Source organism: Mytilus trossulus, unplaced genomic scaffold (assembly GCF_036588685.1).
Source record: "Mytilus trossulus isolate FHL-02 unplaced genomic scaffold, PNRI_Mtr1.1.1.hap1 h1tg000215l__unscaffolded, whole genome shotgun sequence".
Lineage (NCBI taxonomy): Eukaryota > Metazoa > Mollusca > Bivalvia > Mytilida > Mytilidae > Mytilus > Mytilus trossulus.
In genome coordinates, this window is record NW_026963312.1 from 327,622 (window position 1) to 355,034 (window position 27,413).

Below are 27,413 nucleotides of genomic sequence, written 5' to 3' on the forward strand. Positions count from 1 at the left end.
TTTAAAAAGAAAAAAAGTTGGATTAAAGTTAATAACCTAATTGTGGATCTAAATTATATAGATCTACAATATTCGATTACTCAAGAGGTTTTTCTTTGTATAGTTTTATGTTGCTTCCAAAAAGTCAGGCGCCTGTCATCCCATGGTTGATGTTCCTTTCTGTTGGCCCTTTTTTTTCCCCAATCATTATCTTATCATGAATCAGGCCTTTTGTTTTCCCTTCTTTTTCCACACTTTGTCATGTTGGAGACTTTATAGGTGACTATACAGTATTGGTTTTCCAGCTGAAAGCTAAAGGCTGTTTACACTCCACAATGGGAAAACCAATACCATATATAGCTACTTATAAAAATCTCAAATTTTGGTATTGACATGAAAATACAGACATTGTGTTACATAAGTTGGGAATTTGTTTTTTACAGGCTCGTAGAGAAGATCTTGTGTGCTGATAGAGTTACTTTCTATTATTCTCTCATCATCTGTTTTGCCAGTGTGAATGTATGATATTTTTTGCTGGTTGATAGAAGATTTTGTGTGGTAGGCAGTAAAATATTTACCCTTAAATTAGTGATATTAAATGGATCTTCGTATATATAGGCTGCATCTGCTCCTCCTGCTAGACCAGCCATGGTTGCTAGGTAACCACAATATCCACCCATCACCTCCACAATAAACACTCGTCTTTTTGTTCCAGTAGCTGACTGTTTGATTCTATCACAGATCTAGAAAATCCAAATAATCTATCACAAATCTAGAAAATCCAAATAATCTATCACAGATCTAGAAAATCATAATAATCTATCACAGATCTAGAAAATCATAATAATCTATCACAGATCTAGAAAATCATAATAATCTATCACAGATCTAGAAAATCAAAATAATCTATCACAAATCTAGAAAATCAAAATAATCTATCACAAATCTAGAAAATCAAAATAATCTATCACAGATCTAGAAAATCATAATAATCTATCACAAATCTAGAAAATCAAAATAATCTATCACAAATCTAGAAAATCAAAATAATCACAGATCTAGAAAATCAAAATAATCTATCACAGATCTAGAAAATCATAATAATCTATCACAGAACTAGAAAATCAAAATAATCTATCACAAATCTAGAAAATCAAAATAATCTATCACAAATCTAGAATATCAAAATAATCTATCACAAATCTTAGAAAATCAAAATAATCTATCACAAATCTAGAAAATCAAAATAATCTATCACAGATCTAGAAAATCAAAATAATCTATCACAGATCTAGAAAATCATAATAATCTATCACAAATCTAGAAAATCAAAATAATCTATCACAGATCTAGAAAATCATAATAATCTATCACAGATCTAGAAAAATCATAATAATCTATCACAGATCTAGAAAATCCAAATAATCTATCACAAATCTAGAAAATCCAAATAATCTATCACAGATCTAGAAAATCATAATAATCTATCACAGATCTAGAAAATCATAATAATCTATCACAGATCTAGAAAATCATAATAATCTATCACAGATCTAGAAAAATCATAATAATCTATCACAGATCTAGAAAATCCAAATAATCTATCACAAATCTAGAAAATCCAAATAATCTATCACAGATCTACAAAATCATAATAATCTATCACAGATCTAGAAAATCATAATAATCTATCACAGATCTAGAAAATCATAATAATCTATCACAGATCTAGAAAATCAAAATAATCTATCACAAATCTAGAAAATCAAAATAATCTATCACAAATCTAGAAAATCAAAATAATCTATCACAGATCTAGAAAATCATAATAATCTATCACAAATCTAGAAAATCAAAATAATCTATCACAAATCTAGAAAATCAAAATAATCACAGATCTAGAAAATCAAAATAATCTATCACAGATCTAGAAAATCATAATAATCTATCACAGAACTAGAAAATCAAAATAATCTATCACAAATCTAGAAAATCAAAATAATCTATCACAAATCTAGAATATCAAAATAATCTATCACAAATCTTAGAAAATCAAAATAATCTATCACAAATCTAGAAAATCAAAATAATCTATCACAGATCTAGAAAATCAAAATAATCTATCACAGATCTAGAAAATCATAATAATCTATCACAAATCTAGAAAATCAAAATAATCTATCACAGATCTAGAAAATCATAATAATCTATCACAGATCTAGAAAAATCATAATAATCTATCACAGATCTAGAAAATCAAAATAATCTATCACAGATCTAGAAAATCATAATAATCTATCACAGATCTAGAAAATCAAAATAATCTATCACAGATCTAGAAAAATCATAATAATCTATCACAAATCTAGAAAATCATAATAATCTATCACAGATCTAGAAAATCATAATAATCTATCACAGATCTAGAAAAATCATAATAATCTATCACAAATCATAATGTATCACAAATCTAGAAAATCATAATAATCTATCACAGATCTAGAAAATCATAATAATCTATCACAGATCTAGAAAATCATAATAATTTATCACAGATCTAGAAAAATCATAATAATCTATCACAGATCTAGAAAATCATAATAATCTATCACAGATCTAGAAAAATCATAATAATCTATCACAAATCTAGAAAATCATAATAATCTATCACAGATCTAGAAAATCAAAATAATCTATCACAGATCTAGAAAAATCATAATAATCTATCACAAATCTAGAAAATCATAATAATCTATCACAGATCTAGAAAATCATAATAATCTATCACAGATCTACAAAATCATAATAATTTATCACAGATCTAGAAAATCATAATAATCTATCACAGATCTAGAAAATCATAATAATCTATCACAGATCTAGAAAATCATAATAATCTATCACAGATCTAGAAAATCAAAATAATCTATCACAAATCTAGAAAATCAAAATAATCTATCACAAATCTAGAAAATCAAAATAATCTATCACAGATCTAGAAAATCATAATAATCTATCACAAATCTAGAAAATCAAAATAATCTATCACAAATCTAGAAAATCAAAATAATCACAGATCTAGAAAATCAAAATAATCTATCACAGATCTAGAAAATCATAATAATCTATCACAGAACTAGAAAATCAAAATAATCTATCACAAATCTAGAAAATCAAAATAATCTATCACAAATCTAGAATATCAAAATAATCTATCACAAATCTTAGAAAATCAAAATAATCTATCACAAATCTAGAAAATCAAAATAATCTATCACAGATCTAGAAAATCAAAATAATCTATCACAGATCTAGAAAATCATAATAATCTATCACAAATCTAGAAAATCAAAATAATCTATCACAGATCTAGAAAATCATAATAATCTATCACAGATCTAGAAAAATCATAATAATCTATCACAGATCTAGAAAATCCAAATAATCTATCACAAATCTAGAAAATCCAAATAATCTATCACAGATCTAGAAAATCATAATAATCTATCACAGATCTAGAAAATCATAATAATCTATCACAGATCTAGAAAATCATAATAATCTATCACAGATCTAGAAAAATCATAATAATCTATCACAGATCTAGAAAATCCAAATAATCTATCACAAATCTAGAAAATCCAAATAATCTATCACAGATCTACAAAATCATAATAATCTATCACAGATCTAGAAAATCATAATAATCTATCACAGATCTAGAAAATCATAATAATCTATCACAGATCTAGAAAATCAAAATAATCTATCACAAATCTAGAAAATCAAAATAATCTATCACAAATCTAGAAAATCAAAATAATCTATCACAGATCTAGAAAATCATAATAATCTATCACAAATCTAGAAAATCAAAATAATCTATCACAAATCTAGAAAATCAAAATAATCACAGATCTAGAAAATCAAAATAATCTATCACAGATCTAGAAAATCATAATAATCTATCACAGAACTAGAAAATCAAAATAATCTATCACAAATCTAGAAAATCAAAATAATCTATCACAAATCTAGAATATCAAAATAATCTATCACAAATCTTAGAAAATCAAAATAATCTATCACAAATCTAGAAAATCAAAATAATCTATCACAGATCTAGAAAATCAAAATAATCTATCACAGATCTAGAAAATCATAATAATCTATCACAAATCTAGAAAATCAAAATAATCTATCACAGATCTAGAAAATCATAATAATCTATCACAGATCTAGAAAAATCATAATAATCTATCACAGATCTAGAAAATCAAAATAATCTATCACAGATCTAGAAAATCATAATAATCTATCACAGATCTAGAAAATCAAAATAATCTATCACAGATCTAGAAAAATCATAATAATCTATCACAAATCTAGAAAATCATAATAATCTATCACAGATCTAGAAAATCATAATAATCTATCACAGATCTAGAAAAATCATAATAATCTATCACAAATCATAATGTATCACAAATCTAGAAAATCATAATAATCTATCACAGATCTAGAAAATCATAATAATCTATCACAGATCTAGAAAATCATAATAATTTATCACAGATCTAGAAAAATCATAATAATCTATCACAGATCTAGAAAATCATAATAATCTATCACAGATCTAGAAAAATCATAATAATCTATCACAAATCTAGAAAATCATAATAATCTATCACAGATCTAGAAAATCAAAATAATCTATCACAGATCTAGAAAAATCATAATAATCTATCACAAATCTAGAAAATCATAATAATCTATCACAGATCTAGAAAATCATAATAATCTATCACAGATCTACAAAATCATAATAATTTATCACAGATCTAGAAAAATCATAATAATCTATCACAGATCTAGAAAATCAAAATAATCTATCACAAATCTAGAAAATCAAAATAATCTATCACAGATCTAGAAAATCAAAATAATCTATCACAGATCTAGAAAATCATAATAATCTATCACAAATCTAGAAAATCAAAATAATCTATCACAGATCTAGAAAATCATAATAATCTATCACAGATCTAGAAAAATCATAATAATCTATCACAGATCTAGAAAATCCAAATAATCTATCACAAATCTAGAAAATCCAAATAATCTATCACAGATCTAGAAAAATCATAATAATCTATCACAAATCATAATCTATCACAAATCTAGAAAATCATAATAATCTATCACAGATCTAGAAAATCATAATAATCTATCACAGATCTAGAAAATCATAATAATTTATCACAGATCTAGAAAAATCATAATAATCTATCACAGATCTAGAAAATCAAAATAATCTATCACAAATCTTAGAAAATCAAAATAATCTATCACAAATCTAGAAAATCAAAATAATCTATCACAGATCTAGAAAATCAAAATAATCTATCACAGATCTAGAAAATCATAATAATCTATCACAAATCTAGAAAATCAAAATAATCTATCATAGATCTAGAAAATCATAATAATCTATCACAGATCTAGAAAAATCATAATAATCTATCACAGATCTAGAAAATCAAAATAATCTATCACAGATCTAGAAAATCATAATAATCTATCACAGATCTAGAAAATCAAAATAATCTATCACAGATCTAGAAAAATCATAATAATCTATCACAAATCTAGAAAATCATAATAATCTATCACATATCTAGAAAATCATAATAATCTATCACAGATCTAGAAAAATCATAATAATCTATCACAAATCTAGAAAATCATAATAATCTATCACAGATCTAGAAAATCAAAATAATCTACCACAGATCTAGAAAAATCATAATAATCTATCACAAATCTAGAAAATCATAATAATCTATCACAGATCTAGAAAATCATAATAATCTATCACAGATCTAGAAAATCATAATAATTTATCACAGATCTAGAAAAATCATAATAATCTATCACAGATCTAGAAAATCATAATAATCTATCACAGATCTAGAAAAATCATAATAATCTATCACAAATCTAGAAAATCATAATAATCTATCACAGATCTAGAAAATCAAAATAATCTATCACAGATCTAGAAAAATCATAATAATCTATCACAAATCTAGAAAATCATAATAATCTATCACAGATCTAGAAAATCATAATAATCTATCACAGATCTAGAAAATCATAATAATTTATCACAGATCTAGAAAAATCATAATAATCTATCACAGATCTAGAAAATCATAATAATCTATCACAGATCTAGAAAATCAAAATAATTTATCACAGATCTAGAAAAATCATAATAATCTATCACAGATCTAGAAAATCATAATAATCTATCACAAATCTAGAAAATCATAATAATCTATCACAGATCTAGAAAATCATAATAATCTATCACAGATCTAGAAAAATCATAATAATGTATCACAGATCTAGAAAAATCATAATAATGTATCACAGATCTAGAAAATCATAATAATTTATCACAGATCTAGAAAATCAAAATAATTTATCACAGATCTAGAAAATCATAATAATCTATCACAGATCTAGAAAAATCATAATAATCTATCACAGATCTAGAAAATCAAAATAATCTATGACAGATCTAGAAAATCATAATAATCTATCACAGATCTAGAAAATCAAAATAATCTATCACAGATCTAGAAAATCATAATAATCTATCACAGATCTAGAAAATCATAATAATCTATCACAGATCTAGAAAATCATAATAATTTATCACAGATCTAGAAAAATCATAATAATCTATCACAGATCTAGAAAATCATAATAATCTATCACAGATCTAGAAAAATCATAATAATCTATCACAGATCTAGAAAATCATAATAATTTATCACAGATCTAGAAAATCAAAATAATCTATCACAGATCTAGAAAATCATAATAATCTATCACAGATCTAGAAAATCATAATTATCTTTCACAGATCTAGAAAATCATAATAATTTATCACAGATCTAGAAAATCAAAATAATCTATCACAGATCTAGAAAATCATAATAATTTATCACAGATCTAGAAAATCATAATAATCTATCACAGATCTAGAAAAATCATAATAATCTATCACAGATCTAGAAAATCATAATAATTTATCACAGATCTAGAAAAATCATAATAATCTATCACAGATCTAGAAAATCATAATAATTTATCACAGATCTAGAAAATCAAAATAATCTATCACAGATCTAGAAAATCATAATAATCTATCACAGATCTAGAAAATCATAATAATCTATCACAGATCTAGAAAATCATAATAATCTATCACAGATCTAGAAAATCATAATAATCTATCACAGATCTAGAAAATCAAAATAATCTATCACAGATCTAGAAAATCATAATAATCTATCACAGATCTAGAAAATCATAATAATCTATCAAAGATCTACAATTTCAAAATAAAGAAGCACCTGTCAAAATGTAAGGTTCAAATATGAGAAGAAACCGAGTTTGGTCAGATGATACTTTCTAATCGGACCAATTATTCGTGTGACTCTATTTTGCATGCTGACTGAAATCTCCTTTTCTGTTAACTTAAAAAATACAATTTCAATGCCCAAAAATTTTCTTTGTGTATCAGGGAAAAGCTCATTTGTCTCATCAATATTATTGCTTTTAACAAACCCTTTGTGTTAAGGGATATTTTCATTCATTTTACAAGGTCATCAAATAAGCAGAAATAACTGCAGCACTACAATTTCCATGTTTTCAAGACATCAGCTTTATGATTAAATATTCAATAGCCCATAGACTTCAATGTCTGCTACATCTGCTACAATTGTCAGATAACATGCTATATTGAAACCAAAAAAAGAAGACTGTACTCAATATATGCTGTTTAATACTATTGTCTGCTTTTTTTTCCTTTTATATCTTCTGAAGAATGTCCCTTATAAATTAGTTAATTAAAATAGCTACTGTGGATTCATTAATATTTGTTGGATACAAATTTTTGTGAATTTCGTGGGTACGAGAGAAGCATGAATTCAGATGTTCAAAGAATAATACATTTTCTAAAGGAATGAATACAGACTTTTCCACAATCACAAAATTAAATATCCAAGAATATGCAAGTTTTCCCCAAACCACGAAAGTTGGTATCCACGAAAAATAAATGAATCCACAGTATTTCATTTAATACTGTAGCAGGCCTCAGACCCCACCCCCTTCCCTAACTGTAGTCTATCCTCAGCATTTTAATACTTACATCTGCTATTTCATTTAATGCTGTATCAGCCCCCAGACTGAAATCTGTCCCTGGTACATTGTTGCTGATAGTACAAGGAATAACCACCATTGGTATACAGAAAGCATCATACTTTGATCTAGCCTCTGCCATCTGAAGGGCACTGTGGTAGGCCTGTAAAAGTTATCAGACTGTATACAGTAAATTCCGAAATTATTGCGAAAAATGCAGCAGAGTTTGTAAACGCAATAATTTAAACTCGCATTTTGAAATATTTTATATGAACAGGATTTTTCGCAAATTCGTAAAAAATAAAATGGCATTTAAGGCTAAAATGACAAAATCACAATAAAAAATGCATGCTATAATTTCTGAATTTACAGTATTTAATTTATCAAATTGAAAGATAGGTAAATGAAAGACTTGTATTTAAGAGTAAGAAAGAAGGCATTTCTATGTATACTAGTAAGTTATTAAATTTCTGAGTCCTATTTAAGCAAAAAAAAATAAGTAATCTTTAAATTTTCATACATTTGGTAAAGTGAAATTTTTTTCCCTGTCAACAGCTTACAAGAAATAACAAGGATTTCAACAATTTTTTTTGATGGGATGTAGTTAAAGATTGACAAGAAATATGATGGTTACTTAGGTAAATTTTTAGTGCTGTCTCATAAAAAAAAACACCCAGAGGAGACTAAATAAAGACAGCCAAGTTGTCTTTTGTCACAAGCATATTTCAGTCCCACCCATTCAACCACTGTGAACTAATTAATATTTAGTTGAATAATTTTCATCTACATTCATGGCCAGATGTATATGCAAATTAAACATATAAATCAATAAACCTTATTATTTTTTAAATTCTGACTTTGAATAGTTCATAATTAAGTGCAATAAACTGTTTATTAATTTATCTTTCGTTTAAGAGTTTAAGTGTCAAATTTCTTCGTAGGTTTTTTTTTTGGTTTACTGTTTATTGATTAGTGTTTGAAAATGCAGTTTTTGGAATTGGTTCAGTAGTTTTAGAGGAAAAGATTGTTTAGAGTTAGAAAACATGATAAACAAATTGTGTAAAATTGTCCTAAAAGGGCAATAACTCTTTTAGGGGTCAATTGACAATTTTGGTCATATAAACTTATTTGTAGATCTTACTATGCTGAATATATTTACAACTTATATTTATCATTAATGCTATTCAAGATATTAACCAAAAACTGCAAAGTTAGAAAACATGATAAACAAATTGTGTAAAATTGTCCTTAAAGGACAAGAACTCTTTTAGGGGTCAATTGACAATTTTGGTCATACAAAACTTATTTGTAGATCTAACTTTGCTGAACATATTTGCTGTTTACAGTTTATCTTTATCATTAATACTATTCAAGATAATAACCAACTCTGCAAAATTTCCTTAAAATTACCAATTAAGTGGCAGCAACACAACAATGGGTTATAAGATTCATCTGAAAATTTCAGGGCTGATAGATCTTTACCTTATGAACACTTTCACCCCATGTCAGATTTGCTCTAACTGCTTTGGTTTTTGAAATATAAGCCAAAAACTGCATTTTACCCCTGTGTTCTATTTTTAGCCATGGTGGCCGTGTTTTTTGACGAAACAGAAAATAAAACACAAACTTTATTCTTGATATCCTAAAGATCATTCAGCTTAAGTTTGGCTGGAATTGGTTCAGTAGATTCAGAGGAGAAGATGTTTGAAATAGTTTACACCAGACGGACAATGATGACAACAACGGACGCCAAGTGATGGCTAAAGCTCACAGTTCCTTCGGAACGGTGAGCTAAAAACCACTCCATGAAATATTCAGCACTGTATGTTGGTTAATCTCACCTCAAATCCTCCAATGATAAGAAGACCACTGATATCATGTTCCTTTAATTTTTCGGCAACTTTGTCTAATCCATATCTTGCAGCAGTACATCTAAGAAGAAGAACAGATATCAATATTTTTATAAAATTAGTTTCATTTTAATTAACCCTTTCCTCCATAATGACGCCTTTTGACGACTGTGTAATACCTTAGTTGAAACGCTAAGACAACAAAATGTCTGCATCAGACTTAATCAAATTTGTATCCAATATGAAAAGGATGTTCACAAGAATATCTGACTTGAATTTATTTGATGAACAAGAATGTGTCCACAGTACACGGATGCCCCACTCGCATTATCATTTTCTGTGTTCAGTGGACCGTGAAAATTGGGGTCAGAACTTTAATTTGGAATTAAAATTAGAAAAATCATATCATGGGGAACATGTGTACTAAGTTTCAAATTGATTGGACTTCAACTTCATCAAAAACTACCTCGACCAAAAACTTTAACCTGAAGCGGGACGAACGGACGCAGACGGACAACGGAGGCACAGACCAGAAAACATAATGCCCCTCTACTATCGTAGGTGGGGCATAAAAATCTATTTTTTGTAATGCCTTTTCATTATTTAAAGCATATTTTCTGCATTTTATTGAAAAATCCTATGCGAATCTAGTATGCAAAAAAAAAATATTTCCATTGAGGAAAGGGTTAACATTAGATAATAAATTTAATAATTGACTATTAAAGGCCTAAATTTCAAAAAGATAACAAAAATGAAAGTTTGCTAAAATAAAAGGCTGCAAAAAAAGGTTTGTTTGAGGCACAAATCCTTTAAAAAATGTTAACTTATTCATAAGAACTGATCACTGATCTTTAACTTGAGAAAAATGATGACTGCCACATCATTACTTCTGCAAAGTTGAAACTGATAAGTCTTTGTTGTAAAAGCTAATTAAATATATTTTACCTAAGTTATCAGGCGTTTACTCACTTTTTGGTTCCTAACAGTGATCCACCTTGACAAGTCCATCCATGTACATCTGTCCAACCAATCGGTTTTACCTAGAAATAATAATAAGTCCAGATCATTTCATACATCTTATATATTTTGGTCAATTGGTAACATCACAATTTTAAAAGATGTAGAATGTATAACTTTTGTAATTCACTGACTTTTTCGAATACAAATGTATACAGGACCTAAATTAATTTTAGATACAATGACTTTACTACTGCACGGACTAAATAGTTCATCAACTTCATCTACAAAATTCCATATCCTGTCAACTCTGAGGTTGTGAATTCAAACTCTTATACGACACTGTGTGTTCACTCCAATCGTAATTGACTTGGATTGGACTAATCAATACAGCTTCATCACAATAAATTGATTTTTATTTTCTATCTATCATATCTATTCCAGTTGATTTCTATTTTCTATCTATTATATCTATTCCAGTTGATTTCTATTTTCTATCTATTATATCTATTCCAGTTAAGTTGTGAACCTTTGTGTTTTGAATCATTAATTTAATAATAATTTAATTAAGGATGTGTCACGTCTTGTCATCTAGTCATGTGACCGTGATGTCATCACCCTTTTTTTTATGGCTTTCTACGGTTTAAAATGGAATTTAGAATTAAATTATCAGAAATTACTGTAACATTTTTTCTGTCTATTCGAAATAACACAAAAGTTTGGTGCATACTGTTAAAAAACCTGCTACATGCGTTATTCAGTGTGCACCACATTTTTTATGTTATTTCTTCATAGACAGAAAAAATATTACATTCATTCCTTAAATAACTTTGAATCTGATCTTGAAATTACAAAGAGAAAATTTTGAACTACAAGAAACACCTTTTGTGTCACTTATTATTTTACTCTCCAATTAATAACATACAAAAGTATTATATCCCTGTCAAAAATATACCATATATATTGCAAATGCCTTTTCAATATTTAATATGGAAATTGAAAAGGCAAACTATTTAAAAAGCATATATAAGAGTAGAGAAAAGTTCCCATGATTTAAACTAAAACACCTTGAATACTGGACTCTTCCAAGATGTTCATGTTTTGAGAAAGAAAGGTTGTCAATTTTGTCAAAGCAGTTTTTCACAAAACACCCAATAATACAGATTTTTCTTTTACTAATGGGATACTCATGTCTGTTGTTAATTATATGAAAGGAAGTTCTTTCCCTTGAAATATATACTACATTTTATATCAATATTAGCAAGATAGGCATTAATCCATGCATTAATGCATTAGCACAACAGCTATAAAGTGGAATAAGAAAAATATCTAATAAAATAATAGTCAGGATCAAAATAATAAGTATGAAGTCTTAAAAATTGAATATTATAAATCTGACTTTTCTGAAGAATTGCAGCAGTTGAAAGCTGTTAACTTGCCAAAACTTAACAAGAGTGAAAAAGCTCAAGTAGCTAGATTATTTGAATTTATTTGATTTTATTAACTTGATTTGGCCAATTATTCATATTCATAAATGATATCCAACAACAATATCATACCCTATTAAAACTTACATTTTCTATGAAGAATATTAAATTTAAAATTCTATATTCCATGTGTAATTTATTATAATGTTGTTTTTAAAAGCTCACTAGAGCTAATGTGTTACTTTGTTAACTATGTATCGACAATAAATAAAACTTTAATTTGATTTGATTTGATTTAATAGACAACTTTCGAGTTCAATGCATTTCCGTCAAAAACTCTGGTTTTAGTGAACATCATTCGTGCGTTTAGGTGTGTCGTCACTTCCATTCCAATGATGAGCGAGTGGTTGGAAAAGTATAGATCTATATTGTACGAATTATGCGGCAAATTGAATTCGCATAATTGACAATCAGCACTGCTGTCATTAGGGAATTGTGATTAAGTACCTATTATTTCTAGTTTATCCTGCACAATGACGATCACTAAGACGCTTGATGAACATTAATAGTGCAGGGATACAGGCGACCCCCTCTATCTGGTAAATGACGTCACAAAGGCGCGCATAATTGACGAGTTTTTTCCATGCAGTGACAGATGAACTTGAAAGTGGTCTATTTGAACTTATCCTTACAAAAATTCTTGGAAAAACTTGTGTAGAAATTTACAATTACATTAGTATGGAAGTCATATTGCCATTCTTCATAGTAAACTAACTCTAAACCAAGAAAATTGTGTGAAAAATGTAAGCGCTAAAAAGCCGAAGATTGAAGTTATGAAAAGTCTTACCGGTTCTACTGCCCTTAAAATCTAATAAAAAATTCAACAAACAAAATTACTTACACATGCACCATAATATAATCCAATCTAAAGTAATGGACACTAGCAAACTACATATAGCTAAACCATTGCATAGAATTATAGAGATCTACAAATAATAAACAAAGGGAGACAACAAATAATTGTGAAATATCTAGTTATTTCCCTTTCATTTTAAACAAAGCGAGACATCAAATAATTGTGAAATATCTAGTTCTTTCCCTTTTAGTCCTAAAACATAAGGTTTTAAAATAACATATATAAAAATAAATATTTAAAATAACAAATAATCATATAACAGATTTGAATATGACATTATCAAATTTAAACATTTTTCAAATTTTTTACTGAGGATCTCTATAATTTTGCAATAATTCTTCAAAAATATGCCTTCTGATTACATGGTAATTCATATCACAAATTTTGTATTTCTTTTGTTATCAGCTCTTTCTTGGCTAGATCGAAAACTCCTTCACATAATTTTTGTCTTCTCAATAAATAAGGATAATTATCCACTTTTTTTTATTTTTATTTTTAGACTTTGATGCCAAAAAAAATCAAAATGTGTGACCTGAATCATAATAACGCATGGGTGAACACTGCAGTTTAGTTATATTAGTTCCTTACCGGATCCACAATTTGTGTCATCTATGTTTCAAATACAAGACAATATATTATACCTTCCGTCCCAGACATAAAATAAATCTTTTTCACAAAACCCTCTTACTGTTTAGAACAGCAAATGTAATTTTCATCCAATTTCAGCATTTGAAAGCAAATAAAGTTTTTTCTCTTTCAATAAACTAAAAAATTTGAGGATTTGAGTTATCTTGTAAAATCTATAAGACCATAAGATAAACACATCATAGATATCAGGACTTAATTTATTAGACTTTCCTTGAAAACCATAGACATGTGGTTCTTTCGCCAGGAGTGAAATCTCCCCATTTTTAAGCCCTTTTCCATCCCTCCCATCAAAAATCATTATCCACTGATTTTTTTTCAATATATTCCTACTTCCTACACAAAGTAAAATATATAGTAAAAAAGCAAGAATGTTATTTCAGCAATTTTTAATACCAAAAATGTCAGTTCAACCATATTAAATAAATTGTAAATTGTAAATTGTAAATTGTAATCTGATTTGATAAAATTGGATGAAATTATAGCATTTGCACCACAATTCAATTATAAACAGAAACACAACGAAGACTTATTAATAAAACTGTTTTTAGCTCTTTGCAAATCTTTCTTATTGTACTTAGCTCAACATGATTAACATTAAGCAGGACACAATTCTCCATACATTGAATCCAATAATAAAAAATTGTAGTTTTGAACACGAAAGTTGCATTTCTAATTCTATGCATGCTTCAGATGTTTCTCTTTTGAAGTAGGACAAAGGAGCAGTTATTGCAAATAAACACATTTTAACAGGAACTAAGGTGGTACCTAACACTACAGGGAGATAACTCTGTAAAGTCAGCTAAACATTTTAATTACATTGTGTTGTAAAAGGAATATTAAGCTTCTCAATGATCAAAATTGATGTTTGTCAAACTGCTATATATATAACCAGTGTATTTTTTCTGACAAAACGGTTAGTTTAAACAAAAATAATGTTGATTTTTTTATATTTTTGTTAAAGGGTCAAAGTAAGTACTTTAACGAAATTTTATGAAAAATAAATGAGCCAAATTAATTTTAGTGCAAGTGTTGGGTACCACCTTAATACACATCTTTAAGCATCTTTTCAGATGGTTTTATATTTTATGAGAATTATGTTCAGTTTTCTATATTTCATTTCAAGCTAAGTTAAGAAAATACAGAGATCTATTGATTACAAACCATTTCAATAATGTTCTGGTGACTCTATAAAAGTTTGTAATTAAAATAATATTATTGCCTGGTACAAACATTGTATATACTGTAAAAGTATCAAATTATTTAGAAGTAAAATTATATCTCATTTTTTTATCTGTAGGCACTGCTTTAATACCGTTTCTGAGCACTCTGGTTCAGCCTGTATTTTTATACTGCAACTAGTTGTGTTTATTTCCTAAATATAGTAACACAGCTAAATTTTGTGCAATGTCAATTTCATCATGGGTATCTTTTTCCACAATCCGAGATTCATTAAGGGATGAAATAAGTTTGAAATTTGTGTTACAATTTAAATAGTTATCAATGTTTTAATTTAGTTGCAGTATGAAAACAATATTAGGTCAGAAAAATATGAACATTTTTGTTTTCAGCACAAAACTTTGGAACAGCTCAGTAAAACCTCACCCTTCCCCAATTTCACAACTTATACAAAAGAGTTTATATTTTTCTGACGTTGACCTAATATTGAATATTTTCTAGGGTTTCTGCTTCTGCCAGATAAATGTACAGTTAGCAAACTGATTATACTGCCATGGGTTTGCTATGCATACAGATCCACCTGATTCCCGATTACGGTTTCCTGATTCTCAATTTTTAGATCTGTCCAGTGCTTTTTGTTTTTTCCCCATAAGATATTTTGTGATGCCTCTTAGATCAATGAAGCTGTTAATCAAGGTATGTTATAACATATAGTGAAAGCAAATTCACAAAAGACCACACAAACATTATGAGGAAATTGCAGGGAATAAATTCTGTGAATGATTTTAAATAAAAAGGGTGACAATTTTAGTTATTTCTTTTAACATTTGCCAAGTGTGTTTGAATATCAATGCATTAAACATCCCTAATTTACTGCATTTGTCATTATAGTAAAAGTTTTGCAAAAACAAACCATCTGGTGAATTGGCCGTTTCAGAATCTTAAGCATCATGGGTAATTTCATTGTTCGTACCCCAAAGTGAAAATAACGTTACATCATTGGTTGAATTTCCATTGTTTATAACGTTTTAAACCAATCAGGACATTTTGGTGTGCACTTTTTAAAATATTACCCAGGATGCATTAGATTCTGAAACAGACAATTGTTAAAGACAATTTTCACTCTGCAAAACTTTCTGGTCTCCTTAACTTTACAGGAACGTCAGTAAACAATGCACAATCATTGATATTCTAAATTTCATTAAAAAAGAAAAATTGTTTTAAAACTGAAAATAATGACAAATTCACTCTTTGTAATAAAAGGGTTTGAATAAAATAATTTAACATATATATAGTTTACATGGAGCAGGAATGCACCTATGTCTAATCAATTGTAATTTAACGTATGGGCAAAGAGGAAATAGATTTTTGACAGATTCTTACAAAAGGGTGCCTAAACAATTTGTTGACGAAAGGATAAAACAGATGAATGAAAGACAAATATAGAAAGATTATAATTAAGGAAAGTATATGATTTAATACACCTATTTATCAACTGGATATAAGTCCCACAAAATAAGGAAGGCCTTGTCAATCTTAATATTCACATACCCAACACCATAAATTCCCAGCTAATGATTTTTAACACTGTAGTTGCTTCTGAATTCAAGAAAAAAGTTAAAGAACGAATAAAATAAATTGCATTCAGAGATGCCTTGAATAAATAACCATTCAGCCTGCACAAAAAGTTGCTATGCAACTCAAAGCAATAATTTTCAAACCATTCTAAAAAATTCACGGTGCATGAACAGAACAATTTAAATGCTATTTTAATAAATAATAATAAAATTAAATATTAGAAGTTACAGGTGCAGTAAATGCTCAATTAATAAACAAATACAGTATTATTTCAACTATTCAACTATGGGTATATACAAATCAGCTAAAATAAACAGTTCCTCAGCCAATGGGAACCCTTAATGATAAACCACCATGTACTTCCAATGGACTTTTCTATACTGGAATAAGTTTTGAAAAAAAAAATTTCTACAAAATAGTTGACCATTACAAAAATTATTTTCTTCAATATTGGTTAAAAGCTTCAAATTTGCATCATTTCAAAAATCTGCTACAATCTATACATAAAATTTAAATAGAAACTTGTCCAAATTTCATTTTGGGAAAGCAAAAATATACTTGATACTCCCTTATGCCACATAAAATGATTCTAATTGATGGGTGGTTATTATTTACATAAAACAGGCAGTTAAATTCATGCATCAAAACAGTTAAATATTGTATTTCACTTAAAATTTCTGAAAGACAAATTTTCACATCTTTTTTTTCCGCCTTATTTTAGTTCAAGTTGAATCTTTTCCCTTGTATAAACCCGTGCATGCAATTGGGTATAAACTTCATTTTTATCTTTATACCAGGACTTCTAAAGGTGGACCCAGCTATCAGTGAGCTAAGCTCTAAGCAGATTCAAAATTAAACAGCATGAACAGGTTGGCAGGTCCTTAAACAAACCCACAAATTTTCCAAGCTGGAAAAAGCCTCCAACAAAACAAAAAAAACATGCCAATTACTTATACAAGTACCTTGCACAAGGCCTAAATTAATATAAAAAACAAAAGTTGAAAATTCCTTAATTCTTTTTTACTTGAATTGATATTTTTTAAATGGTTTATAAGTCTATCACTTTTTTTTCAATATGGTTTAATTAAGCATAAAAAGCCTTACACTTTTCACTCAAACAGTTTTCCCCCAATTTAAGAGGAAGGCAGCAGACGATTTCAGCTGAAAGGAGAATTGCCAAAATAGGCAAGAGAAAGAAAAGGTATAGAAGGCAACCAATAGTAAGGGGATAAAAAAAAAAGAGAATCTGGTTAAGAGAGAGAAGAGAGCTTAGAAAACAGAATAAAAAGACAAGTACATTGACCTATAACGGTTTACTTTTATAAATTGTTATTTGGATGGAGAGTTGTCTCATTGGCACTCACACCACACCACATCTATATATCTTCCTTTTAATATCTAAGTAAGACAGAAAAGAGAACTCAGAGAAGGGAGAAAAAGGAGTACAGTAGAGTAGAGGGACAAGAGAAGTTAAGCAAAATCCCTCATCCCTGTGCACTTCCTCATATTCAACAAACGAATTTCAAAGAAATTTATACAAGTTAATAAAAAAAATCAGTATTTATGACCTAGTATTCACCGCCTACTTAATGAAAATTCTACAAATCTTTAATCAAGTTATTTTTTCAAATGTAAAATAGCATGTTATACAACAAGCTTTAAAACTATCTTTTTTTCTTAAACGTAGAAAAAGACTAAATTTCAAATGTAATGTTGTCTTTTATTCAACTTCCTGTGATAAAGAGATATTTCATAAATAAAAACAAAATTCTATCTAGACTTTTGTTACATAAAATACTATTCAGAATATAAAGTATATAACACTACAAAAGTATTCAACTTACATCTATACAAATACTAGCTATAGTTAAATACAAATTGTACTATTTAGCAATTGGTTATAAAAAGTTATCTCCCTTCTCAAAGTTTCCTCTATACTTACATCACCATAAAGAAGACCATCAAATGAATCATGGATACCAAGTACAGTGTATCCTTTTGTCAAAGCAAATCTGACAAAAGATCTGACAGCTGCGTTGGCACCACAAGCTGGGGCTCCAATATTCATAACTGCTAACTTTTTACCACTCTGAAATAGTAAAAATAAATACATTGGAGCCATTGAACATGTTGAACAGCTAATCTCTCATTCCTTGTTTATTTGAGTTTTTATTGAAATTATTAATGAAGGTCAAAGTGACCAAATTTGAACGTGGACAATAGAAATAAAAATGGCAGAACAGAATTTCACAATATTTTTGTTACAGTGCTGATAAAGCAATCAGTAACCTATCAATGATATGTTGTTAATAGGATCTGCCATCATCTTGCTTGACTTAATATAAAACTCAACCTGAATGAAAATAAAGAAATGATGGAAGAGTTGTATCCCATCTACACTACAATTAAGGTGACGTTACTTAATAGATGTTGTAACTACATTACACCCCACCCCCCCCCCCCCCCCCCCTTTCCTGATTGTGACCTACCAAAGTAGACTTATTGTTGGTTTTGAAATAACATGAGCAAGGCTACAGGTGCCACATTTCAAATAAAATCTGCTTAAACTTCTAAAGCACCTGAGATCCCCCCCCCCCCCCCCCCCAGTTTTTGGTGGGGTTTGTGTTGCTAAGCCTTAATTTTCTTTATGTGGTTTAGGTAATTTTGTTTGTCTGTTGGCTATTTGCTTGTCAGTATATTTTTGACTTATGAGTTCGAAGGTCCACGTGCGAAGGTCCCTCTGATAACTTTCTCCTCTCTTTTATATTAAATAGATACAAGCTACAATCAATCAATCTATCTTATATTCAATTATTAAAGAAATTCCTATTTCTACTTCAATGTCATCAAGATGAAGTAAGTTAAATATACATAAATAAAAAGTTGTATTTATTGCTAGAGTAAATTATAATTATTTTTAACTTACTGAGCACACTTGACCAGTGGGATCACACATTACTTTTGGTGGCCGAAGTTTACTGAGCCTCAAGTATGTTGCTAAATTGTTTTGGAAACTCCTAAAATACAAAATAAAATATCTTTAACATCCTTAAATCCAAAATCTTCTTAATTGGCTCTTGTGTACAAAAGAGCCTTCTAATATTCATGAATTCAATTATAAATATTGTTTCTATAGGTTTGTTTTGTATTAAAGTGTCAACATTCTTTGTCATTTAGAATTGTCTCATTAGCAATCATACCACATCTTCTTATTTTTATAATCATTTATATGACTGAAATAAAGAAATGTAGCACCTCTCAGAGATAATTTTTTCACTTATATTACCCATAAGGAGAATGTGAAGTTAAAGAGTGAATGCTATCGATTCAACTTGAAATATCTTTCTGCATACACATACACAGTCTATAAGGCACTCTCTTGTCTTAAAAAATGTGAAATAATAAACATCAATGGCTCTTTTCACAAACAAAAACAAGAATGTGTCCATAGTAAACGGATGCCCCACTAGCACTATCATTTTCTATGATCAGTGGACTGTGAAATTGGGGTCAAAACTCTAATTTGGCATTAAAATTAGAAAGATCATATCATTTATATGGAACATGTGTACTAAGTTTCAAGTTGATTGGACTCCAACTTCATGTGTACTAAGTTTCAAGTTGATTGGACTTCAACTTCATCAAAAACTACCTTGACCAAATACTTTGACCTGAAGTGGGACAGACGGACGAACTAATGGAAGGACGAACGGACACACAGACTGAAGAAACATAATGCCCCTAGGTGGGGCATAAAAATTACAATTGTTGATACTAAGTTGTATTGAACTCTCCATGACTTAAGAGTATTTTTCTCGTTAGATTTTTTGCAAAATGAGTCACAGATCATTTTAATATCCATATATATATATCTATAATAAACTGTTACCGCAAGTTGTTCAAAGATCCAATCATCAAATCAAACTTACTTTCCTCATAACCTCTATCTATAATAAACTGTTACCTCAAGTTGTTCAAAGATTCAATCATCAAATCAAACTTACTTTCCTCGTAACCTCACAGCTTCCTGGAAATTCTTTTTATTCATTGCTTCCTGTACACTTTTTGTCTGAAATTACAGAAATTATTGTTAACAATTTAATAAAAAACAAAAAACAAAGACTCCCAGGGGCCTGTATCATTTATTGACTTGATGAAAATCATAATGTATATATTTGGCAAGGATCTGATATTTTTCTCATTAATACTGATCAAACTGTTCAGAACAATATTGCCAATAAAATTCGGACATTTCAAAATTTTCAAAAATAATAAGAAATATAATTTTGAAAAAAATCATAGTTATAAAATCATGCATCATACACTTGTTACTAATTAGCATAGGTAGGTATTTTTCTTTAGCAGACTTTATAGCATCAGGTAAAGAAAAGTGTTAGGACCCCAAATCAACAGCAATCATCTAGGGTTGAAGTCATAAAACTTTGCTCAGTGCTCGGAGCACAAAAATCGTGCTTGAAACATGAAATCCAGCATTTTGATTGGTTGATTTTCGAGTACGAGTGCAAAAAACTGACTCGAAAATTGTATGACCGCAAGGCCTGGATTTACATTGATTCATTCAACAAAAGAAATACTTGGTTTTTTTTTAACTGAGACAACTTGTGTATAACAATTTCTTTCCATTTTAATTGAACAATTGAAAACGAAGCTGCACAAATAACTTGAATTGTAAGCTATTGCTCTCTTATAATAAATAGAGCACTATAAATATTCAGTAAACAGGAAGTTGATGAATGATTGATGTTAAAAGCATCACACTGTAAATAGAAAATTAAGGATATGGGGTTTACATCCACAACACAAAACCAGTACATGCACAGTAAAAGACACAAAAAGTGCAAAGAAACAGCACTTGTATTGCTGTTCTTCATCTCAAAGTCACAGTGAAGCATTTTAAGATTTAGGTTGATTCCAAATTTAAGAAACTTGGTAGTTCCTTAGATGAAGCAAAATTGTTTGCGAAGAAAATTTCATACATGACTATTATATGTAAGAGTATATCAGAATTCAGAAAACAAGAAATACAAGATCCATGAATCTGAAAATGCATCACAAAGTATGAGGGTTTGGATGGGGTTAAATGATGAAAGAATAATGCCCTTAAAAAATGAAGATTAGAGAATAACAGGCAAAAAAAAATGAAGATTAGAGAATAGAGGGGTTATTTTTTTGAAGATTAGAGAAAAAAGGTGTTAATTTTTTAAATATTAGAGAAACTAGAGGCTCTAAAGAGCCGGTGTCGCTCACCTTGGTCTATGTTAATATTAAACATTGTACACAGATGGATTCATGACAAAATTGTGTTTTGGTGATGGTGATGTGTTTGTAGATCTTACTTTACTAAACATTTTTGCTGCTTACAATTATCTCTTTCTATAACAGTAGTTTCTGTGGAAAATGTTAGTGAAAATCTACAATTTTGTGAAAATTGTTAAAAATTAACTATGAAGGGCAATAACTCCTTAGGGGGTCATTTGACTATTTTGGTCATGTTGACTAATTTTTAGTTCTTACTTTGCTGTACATAATGGCTGTTTACAGTTTATCTCTATCTATAACAATATTCAAGATAATAACAAAAAAACAGCAAAATTTCCTCAAAATTACCAATTCAGGGGCAGCAACCTAACAACTGATGATTCAATTCATCTGAAAATTCCAGAGCAGATAGATCTTGACCTGATCAACAATTTTACTTCCAGTCAGATTTGCTCTTAATGCTTTGGTTTTTGAGTTATAAGCCAAAAACTGCATTTTATCCCTATGTTCTATTTTTAGCCATGGCGGCCATCTTGGTTGGTTGGCCAGGTCACCTGACACAATTTTTAAACTAGATACCCCAAAGATGATTGTGGCCAAGTTTCAATTAATTTGGCCACATAGTTTCAGAGAAGAAGATTTTTCTAAAAGATTACTAAGATTTACGAAAAATGGTTAAAAAATTGACTATAAAGGGCAACAACTACTAAAGTGGTCAACTGACCATTTTGGTCATGTTGACTTATTTGTAGATCTTACTTTGCTGAACATTACTGCTGTTTACAGTTTATCTCTATCTATAATAATATTCAAGATCATAACCAAAAACAGCAAAAATTCCTTAAAATTACAAATTCAGGGGCAGCAACCTAACAACGGAATGTCGGATTCTTCTAAAAATTTCAGGGCAGATAGATCTTAACCTGATAAACAATTTTACCCCTTGTCAGATTTGCTCTAAATCCTTTGGTTTTTGAGTTATAAGCCAAAAAACGCATTTTCCCCCTATGTTCTATTTTTAGCCATGGTGGCCATCTTGGTTGGTTGGCTGGGTCACCGGACACAATTTTTAAACTAGATACCCCAAAGATGATTGTGGCCAAGTTTGGTTAAATTTGGCCCAGTAGTTTCAGAGAAGATTTTTGTAAAAGTTAACACCGGTTTCTGAGAAAATGTGACCAAAATTTGACAGATGGACAGAAAGAAACTTGAATGGAAGAACTGACAGACAAAAACCAGTATATTCCCTCCTTTTAAGTGGGGGTATAACTAATCAAAACCACCTTGTTTTTCATATCAAGCATTCAAAATGGCAGCATCTAAAGTTTTGTAGATGAAGATTGGCTTACCCTTTCAACACATTCCAATAAAGGAACTCTAACTGTCTGGTTACCATCTAAAGACACAACACATGCTGGTGTATCAGGTTTGGCATCCATCAGGGCTAGTACAGCCTCAGCACCCATTCTGGCTCCCTGAAAAATATTGAATTTTTTTAAAATTGCGAGAATAAACATTTTTATGCAATTTGTTGTAGCAAAGAGTTTGATTGGATGACAACTTATTTATATGAAAATCTTTCCATTGTTAAATTTATTTCATACTGAAGCTTTTACCTTTGATGTCGTAAGAGAAGCTTAGAAGTCAGACTGCCTTAGTTCCAAACACAAGAACAAGGTTTCATTGAATTTTCCATTTATAAAATTGTTTAATTTGCATTAGATTGGAGATAACTGTATATTTTTTAAGTATGGGCTACTAAAACTTTGTTTTTTCTGTTGTAAAAATCTATCTATCTAGCTCCCCATCACATTTTTTGGTCAACGCAATCAAGACAGTAAAACCTTCAATTTACATAGGCCATCTCCTAAATATCACCTGTGACAACATTCAATATTAACTTGCAAAAAGGGTTATTTGGGTCATACCACTAACAAACTCAAAAGCCTTTAACAACAGTAAATAACACCCTTTCCATTTTTCTTTCTTTCATTTTTTTGGTTTTTGGTAAAACATTATCAAAAGGAGAATACAGTAAAAAAAATGAAGATGTCAGAGTGCCAACAATGTAATTTTTTTTAATATTTACATTAATTACTTACGGCAAAATATCTCCATCAGCATCAATTTTCAAACTTGTCTGACACAATTGTGAAGTTAACCTCTAACATGTATTTCATTAAACTCCCAAGAAAGATGACACTTGCAAGATATTATAGATTTCATAATTAACGTAAATACTTTTTCACAAATCAAATATATAAGCTGTATAAATCACATAGTAAATTACGCAAACTTTTCATGTACAAACCAGAATTCTGTCAAAAGCTGTTGGTTTTCCTCCTCGTTGTACATGGCCGAGAACAGTAACTCTTGTATCATACTTCAACTCATTTGTGATTAGCTGCAAGAGAGAAATTATAACATTTATTTTAAAGAAGGTAATAACTTAAATATGATTGCAAGCTTAAGGCTTCATACTGATTTACATGTACCTCACCAAGTTTGTGCTATATTCATACCCTGATGTATCAAAAATCAATTTATAATTTTCATAAGAATTTGAAAAATATTAATAACTTTCAGATTCGTTCCCTAAATAATGATATATACCATGAATACTGTAAACCAACTTTTCACAGACCTGTTTGTCACCTTTAGGCCTTATCAGCCGATTTCACTGCCATATGGCAGATTTTACAATAAGAAGGAATTATTGTTTTTTTGTATCCATCAAAAAAGCAATTGCTGAAACTGTGAAACAGATTGTGTATTGGAGTAATGCATTATGTTATTGAATAAAATGTGTCTTTCTGAGTAAATAAAAATTAAAATTACTCTGTGTTTGTGTTTTTTGTTAGAATTAGAGGGTTTTCAATTTCAAAATATTGGACATGGAATAGACATCATGACCTACTTTACTGACATCCAGCTTATTTGGAGTGGAATTTTGAAGTATTATTTATAAGTGGAGCCTAATAACATGGACTTATATTTTAATAAAAAGTCTTCTTTTGTGTTTTAATCATAACTTTAAGGCAGATTTTTATTGGTAAAGGCTAAAAAAGGTAATTTAATTATATTGTTGCTAACGTCACGTCTTTTCCGTCCATTGTGGTATGTCACAATCGCAATTTTCTTGTTGGTTCTCAGACAGTCCATTGTAGTTATTTTTATCCCGGGTTTTATAAATAATTGAAAATAGCAATCATATTAAATTTGGATGACGCAAGGGGGTCAAAGGACTTGAGGAATCAATATCATTGGCTGTTTTATTTTTTGCGAACGTTACTGCTCGAGGTTTCCGTCCAAATCAGTGTCACGTGAGCAACATATATTTAGATCTGTAACTCTCCTGTATAGGAGTTATGATATCGCCCTTTGCAGAAATAGATTTGGAGTCAGTTCCTTCACATGATGGGGAAGCAAAAAAGGTAAGTTGTATGTAATATCGTTACAAGAGGACCTTAAATGTATTCCGTCCATCAAAAAAACATTCGCAACAAAACGTAATGTCATGATAGTAGATGTTGCTAATGTTACTATTACGAATTGGTTTCTTGTGTATTCATTTGATATAAAGTACACCTGAAAATGACATTCTGTATATTTAGAAATTCTAAACCAGACTGTACAATTTTATTACTCCAGGCATATATCAAACATCACTGTGTGCATACATTTTAACTTTTAAAGATGTTGTTGCTCATGTGACATGTCCAAAGTTCGCTAACGTTACTCATTTTTGTCTCCGTCACGTTAGCAACATGAAAGTAGGAGACAGAACACAATACTGTAAAATCTGCCATATATACAATGTATTCCCAATATTCTAACTGATTGATTGGTTGGTGTTTAACGCCACTTTCAACACTATTGTGCTATTTCGTGGTGGTTAGTTTTTTTGGTTGAAGAATCCGGAGTACCGGGAGGGGACAACCGACCTTCGGTAAGAAAACTAACAATCCTAGATAGTTAAGGATGGCGTAGAGTGCACCTGCCCCATGCCAGATTCAAACTCATGAATGACCTCAGTGTTGACTGGCTAATGATGCAGTAGTTGGATTACTGAGATCACTCAGCCACCGAGGCCCCCAATATTCCAACTTTGTCTGAACATTCACATAAGAGAAATTACAAGTTTGACATATTTGCCACTATAGTACTAAATGGTGAGTTGATTGAAAATGTACAGGTCAGTTGTACAGTTTATTCCAATGACCTATGTGAATACAATGGTATTCATAGTACAGTAAACAATTATAACAAGGTTACCCTCTGTCACAGTGATGATGAAACATTGAGGTTTTTTCATAGAAACATTTAAACATGTACAGGATTGTCTATAAACAAAAATTATTAGCAAAGCAATAATTTGACAAAATAACAATAAAAGAAACACAACATCTCCATTAATTTTCTCGTAGTTAAAATTTCTATTGCATAGAACTTTGTTAAAATTAAATTCATGGTTTGAGTCTTAATTTTGACACAATGTTTCTAAAGCCCTTAACACAAGATTTTGTAAAAATGAGAAAATTTCTGAATTCCAATTTTTGTCATCTTTAAACCACATTTTTAATATACAAACATAAAAACTGCCAAATTTTTGAAAACCAAAGTGTTGCATCAATTCACATTTCACAACGAAAAGTGACTGTTTTTCATTTTCTAAAAGAAAATCTTGTCTAATGACCAATTTGAAATTGAGTTGTCTAAAGACTTTAAATTTTTGATTTTATTCTATTGAATTCAATTTTCGCCACTAGGTTATGCTTTGACCAATTTGAAACTTTAAATTTTTGATTTTTTTCTATTGAAATTCAATTTTCACCACTAAGTTATGCTTGAAATATACTAGATTTCTACAAATGTGTAGCAAAAATAAGAAATAATGAAACTTATACAAATGTTATATGTATGGTAAGATTTGACAAGTTATTTGTGTTGTTAAACTTGTATATTTGCATTTTTATCTACTAGCAAAACTTAATGTTGGTTTATTACAAAACTTACAGTAAATTGAGAACTGTTTGTGATATTAAATTGTGACAGTACCAGGCACATTGTAACTGACATTTTAAATACATATCTCATTATTTGTGTGCAGTTTTTCTTAAAGGCATATTTCTGGCATTTTAAATTCATATTTCATTATTTATGTGCAACTTTTCTTCAATTTCAAAAACACCTTAGATCACTCAATTTTGGATTGGGTTCGTGCAGTTCGGCTTTTAGTTTTCTGTCTACTGTTCTGAAGAATGGTGTTTGATTTTTTGGCCATGGTATTTTTTCTCCCTTTTTTTTATGTATGGTATTCTATTGTCCTATTCGCCTTTTCAGAATCTAATGCATTATGGGTAATATTTTCAAAAACGTTCACCAAAA

At 29.2% G+C, this 27,413-nt stretch overlaps 1 protein-coding gene across 8 annotated transcripts in view; it reads right to left on the reverse strand.

Moving 5' to 3' along the window:
* LOC134701112 (ATP-dependent 6-phosphofructokinase-like) overlaps nt 1-27,413 on the reverse strand; it is a 63,045-nt gene that overhangs the window by 10,509 nt on the left and 25,123 nt on the right. For 3 of the 8 annotated variants that reach the window (XM_063562252.1, XM_063562250.1, XM_063562251.1), the window contains exons 8-17: nt 24,337-24,429; nt 23,375-23,500; nt 20,750-20,814; nt 19,672-19,762; nt 18,688-18,834; nt 15,153-15,176; nt 11,013-11,083; nt 10,035-10,125; nt 8,204-8,356; nt 558-722 (exon numbers count right to left, since the gene is read on the reverse strand). In XM_063562252.1, the coding sequence (XP_063418322.1) occupies nt 558-722; nt 8,204-8,356; nt 10,035-10,125; nt 11,013-11,083; nt 15,153-15,176; nt 18,688-18,834; nt 19,672-19,762; nt 20,750-20,814; nt 23,375-23,500; nt 24,337-24,429 (1,026 nt within the window). Of the gene's footprint in view, nt 1-557; nt 723-8,203; nt 8,357-10,034; nt 10,126-11,012; nt 11,084-13,274; nt 13,296-13,931; nt 13,953-15,152; nt 15,177-17,707; nt 17,720-18,687; nt 18,835-19,671; nt 19,763-20,749; nt 20,815-23,374; nt 23,501-24,336; nt 24,430-27,413 lie in introns of all 8 variants that reach the window. The other 5 variants (XM_063562257.1, XM_063562256.1, XM_063562254.1 and 2 more) reach the window with 4 other exon arrangements.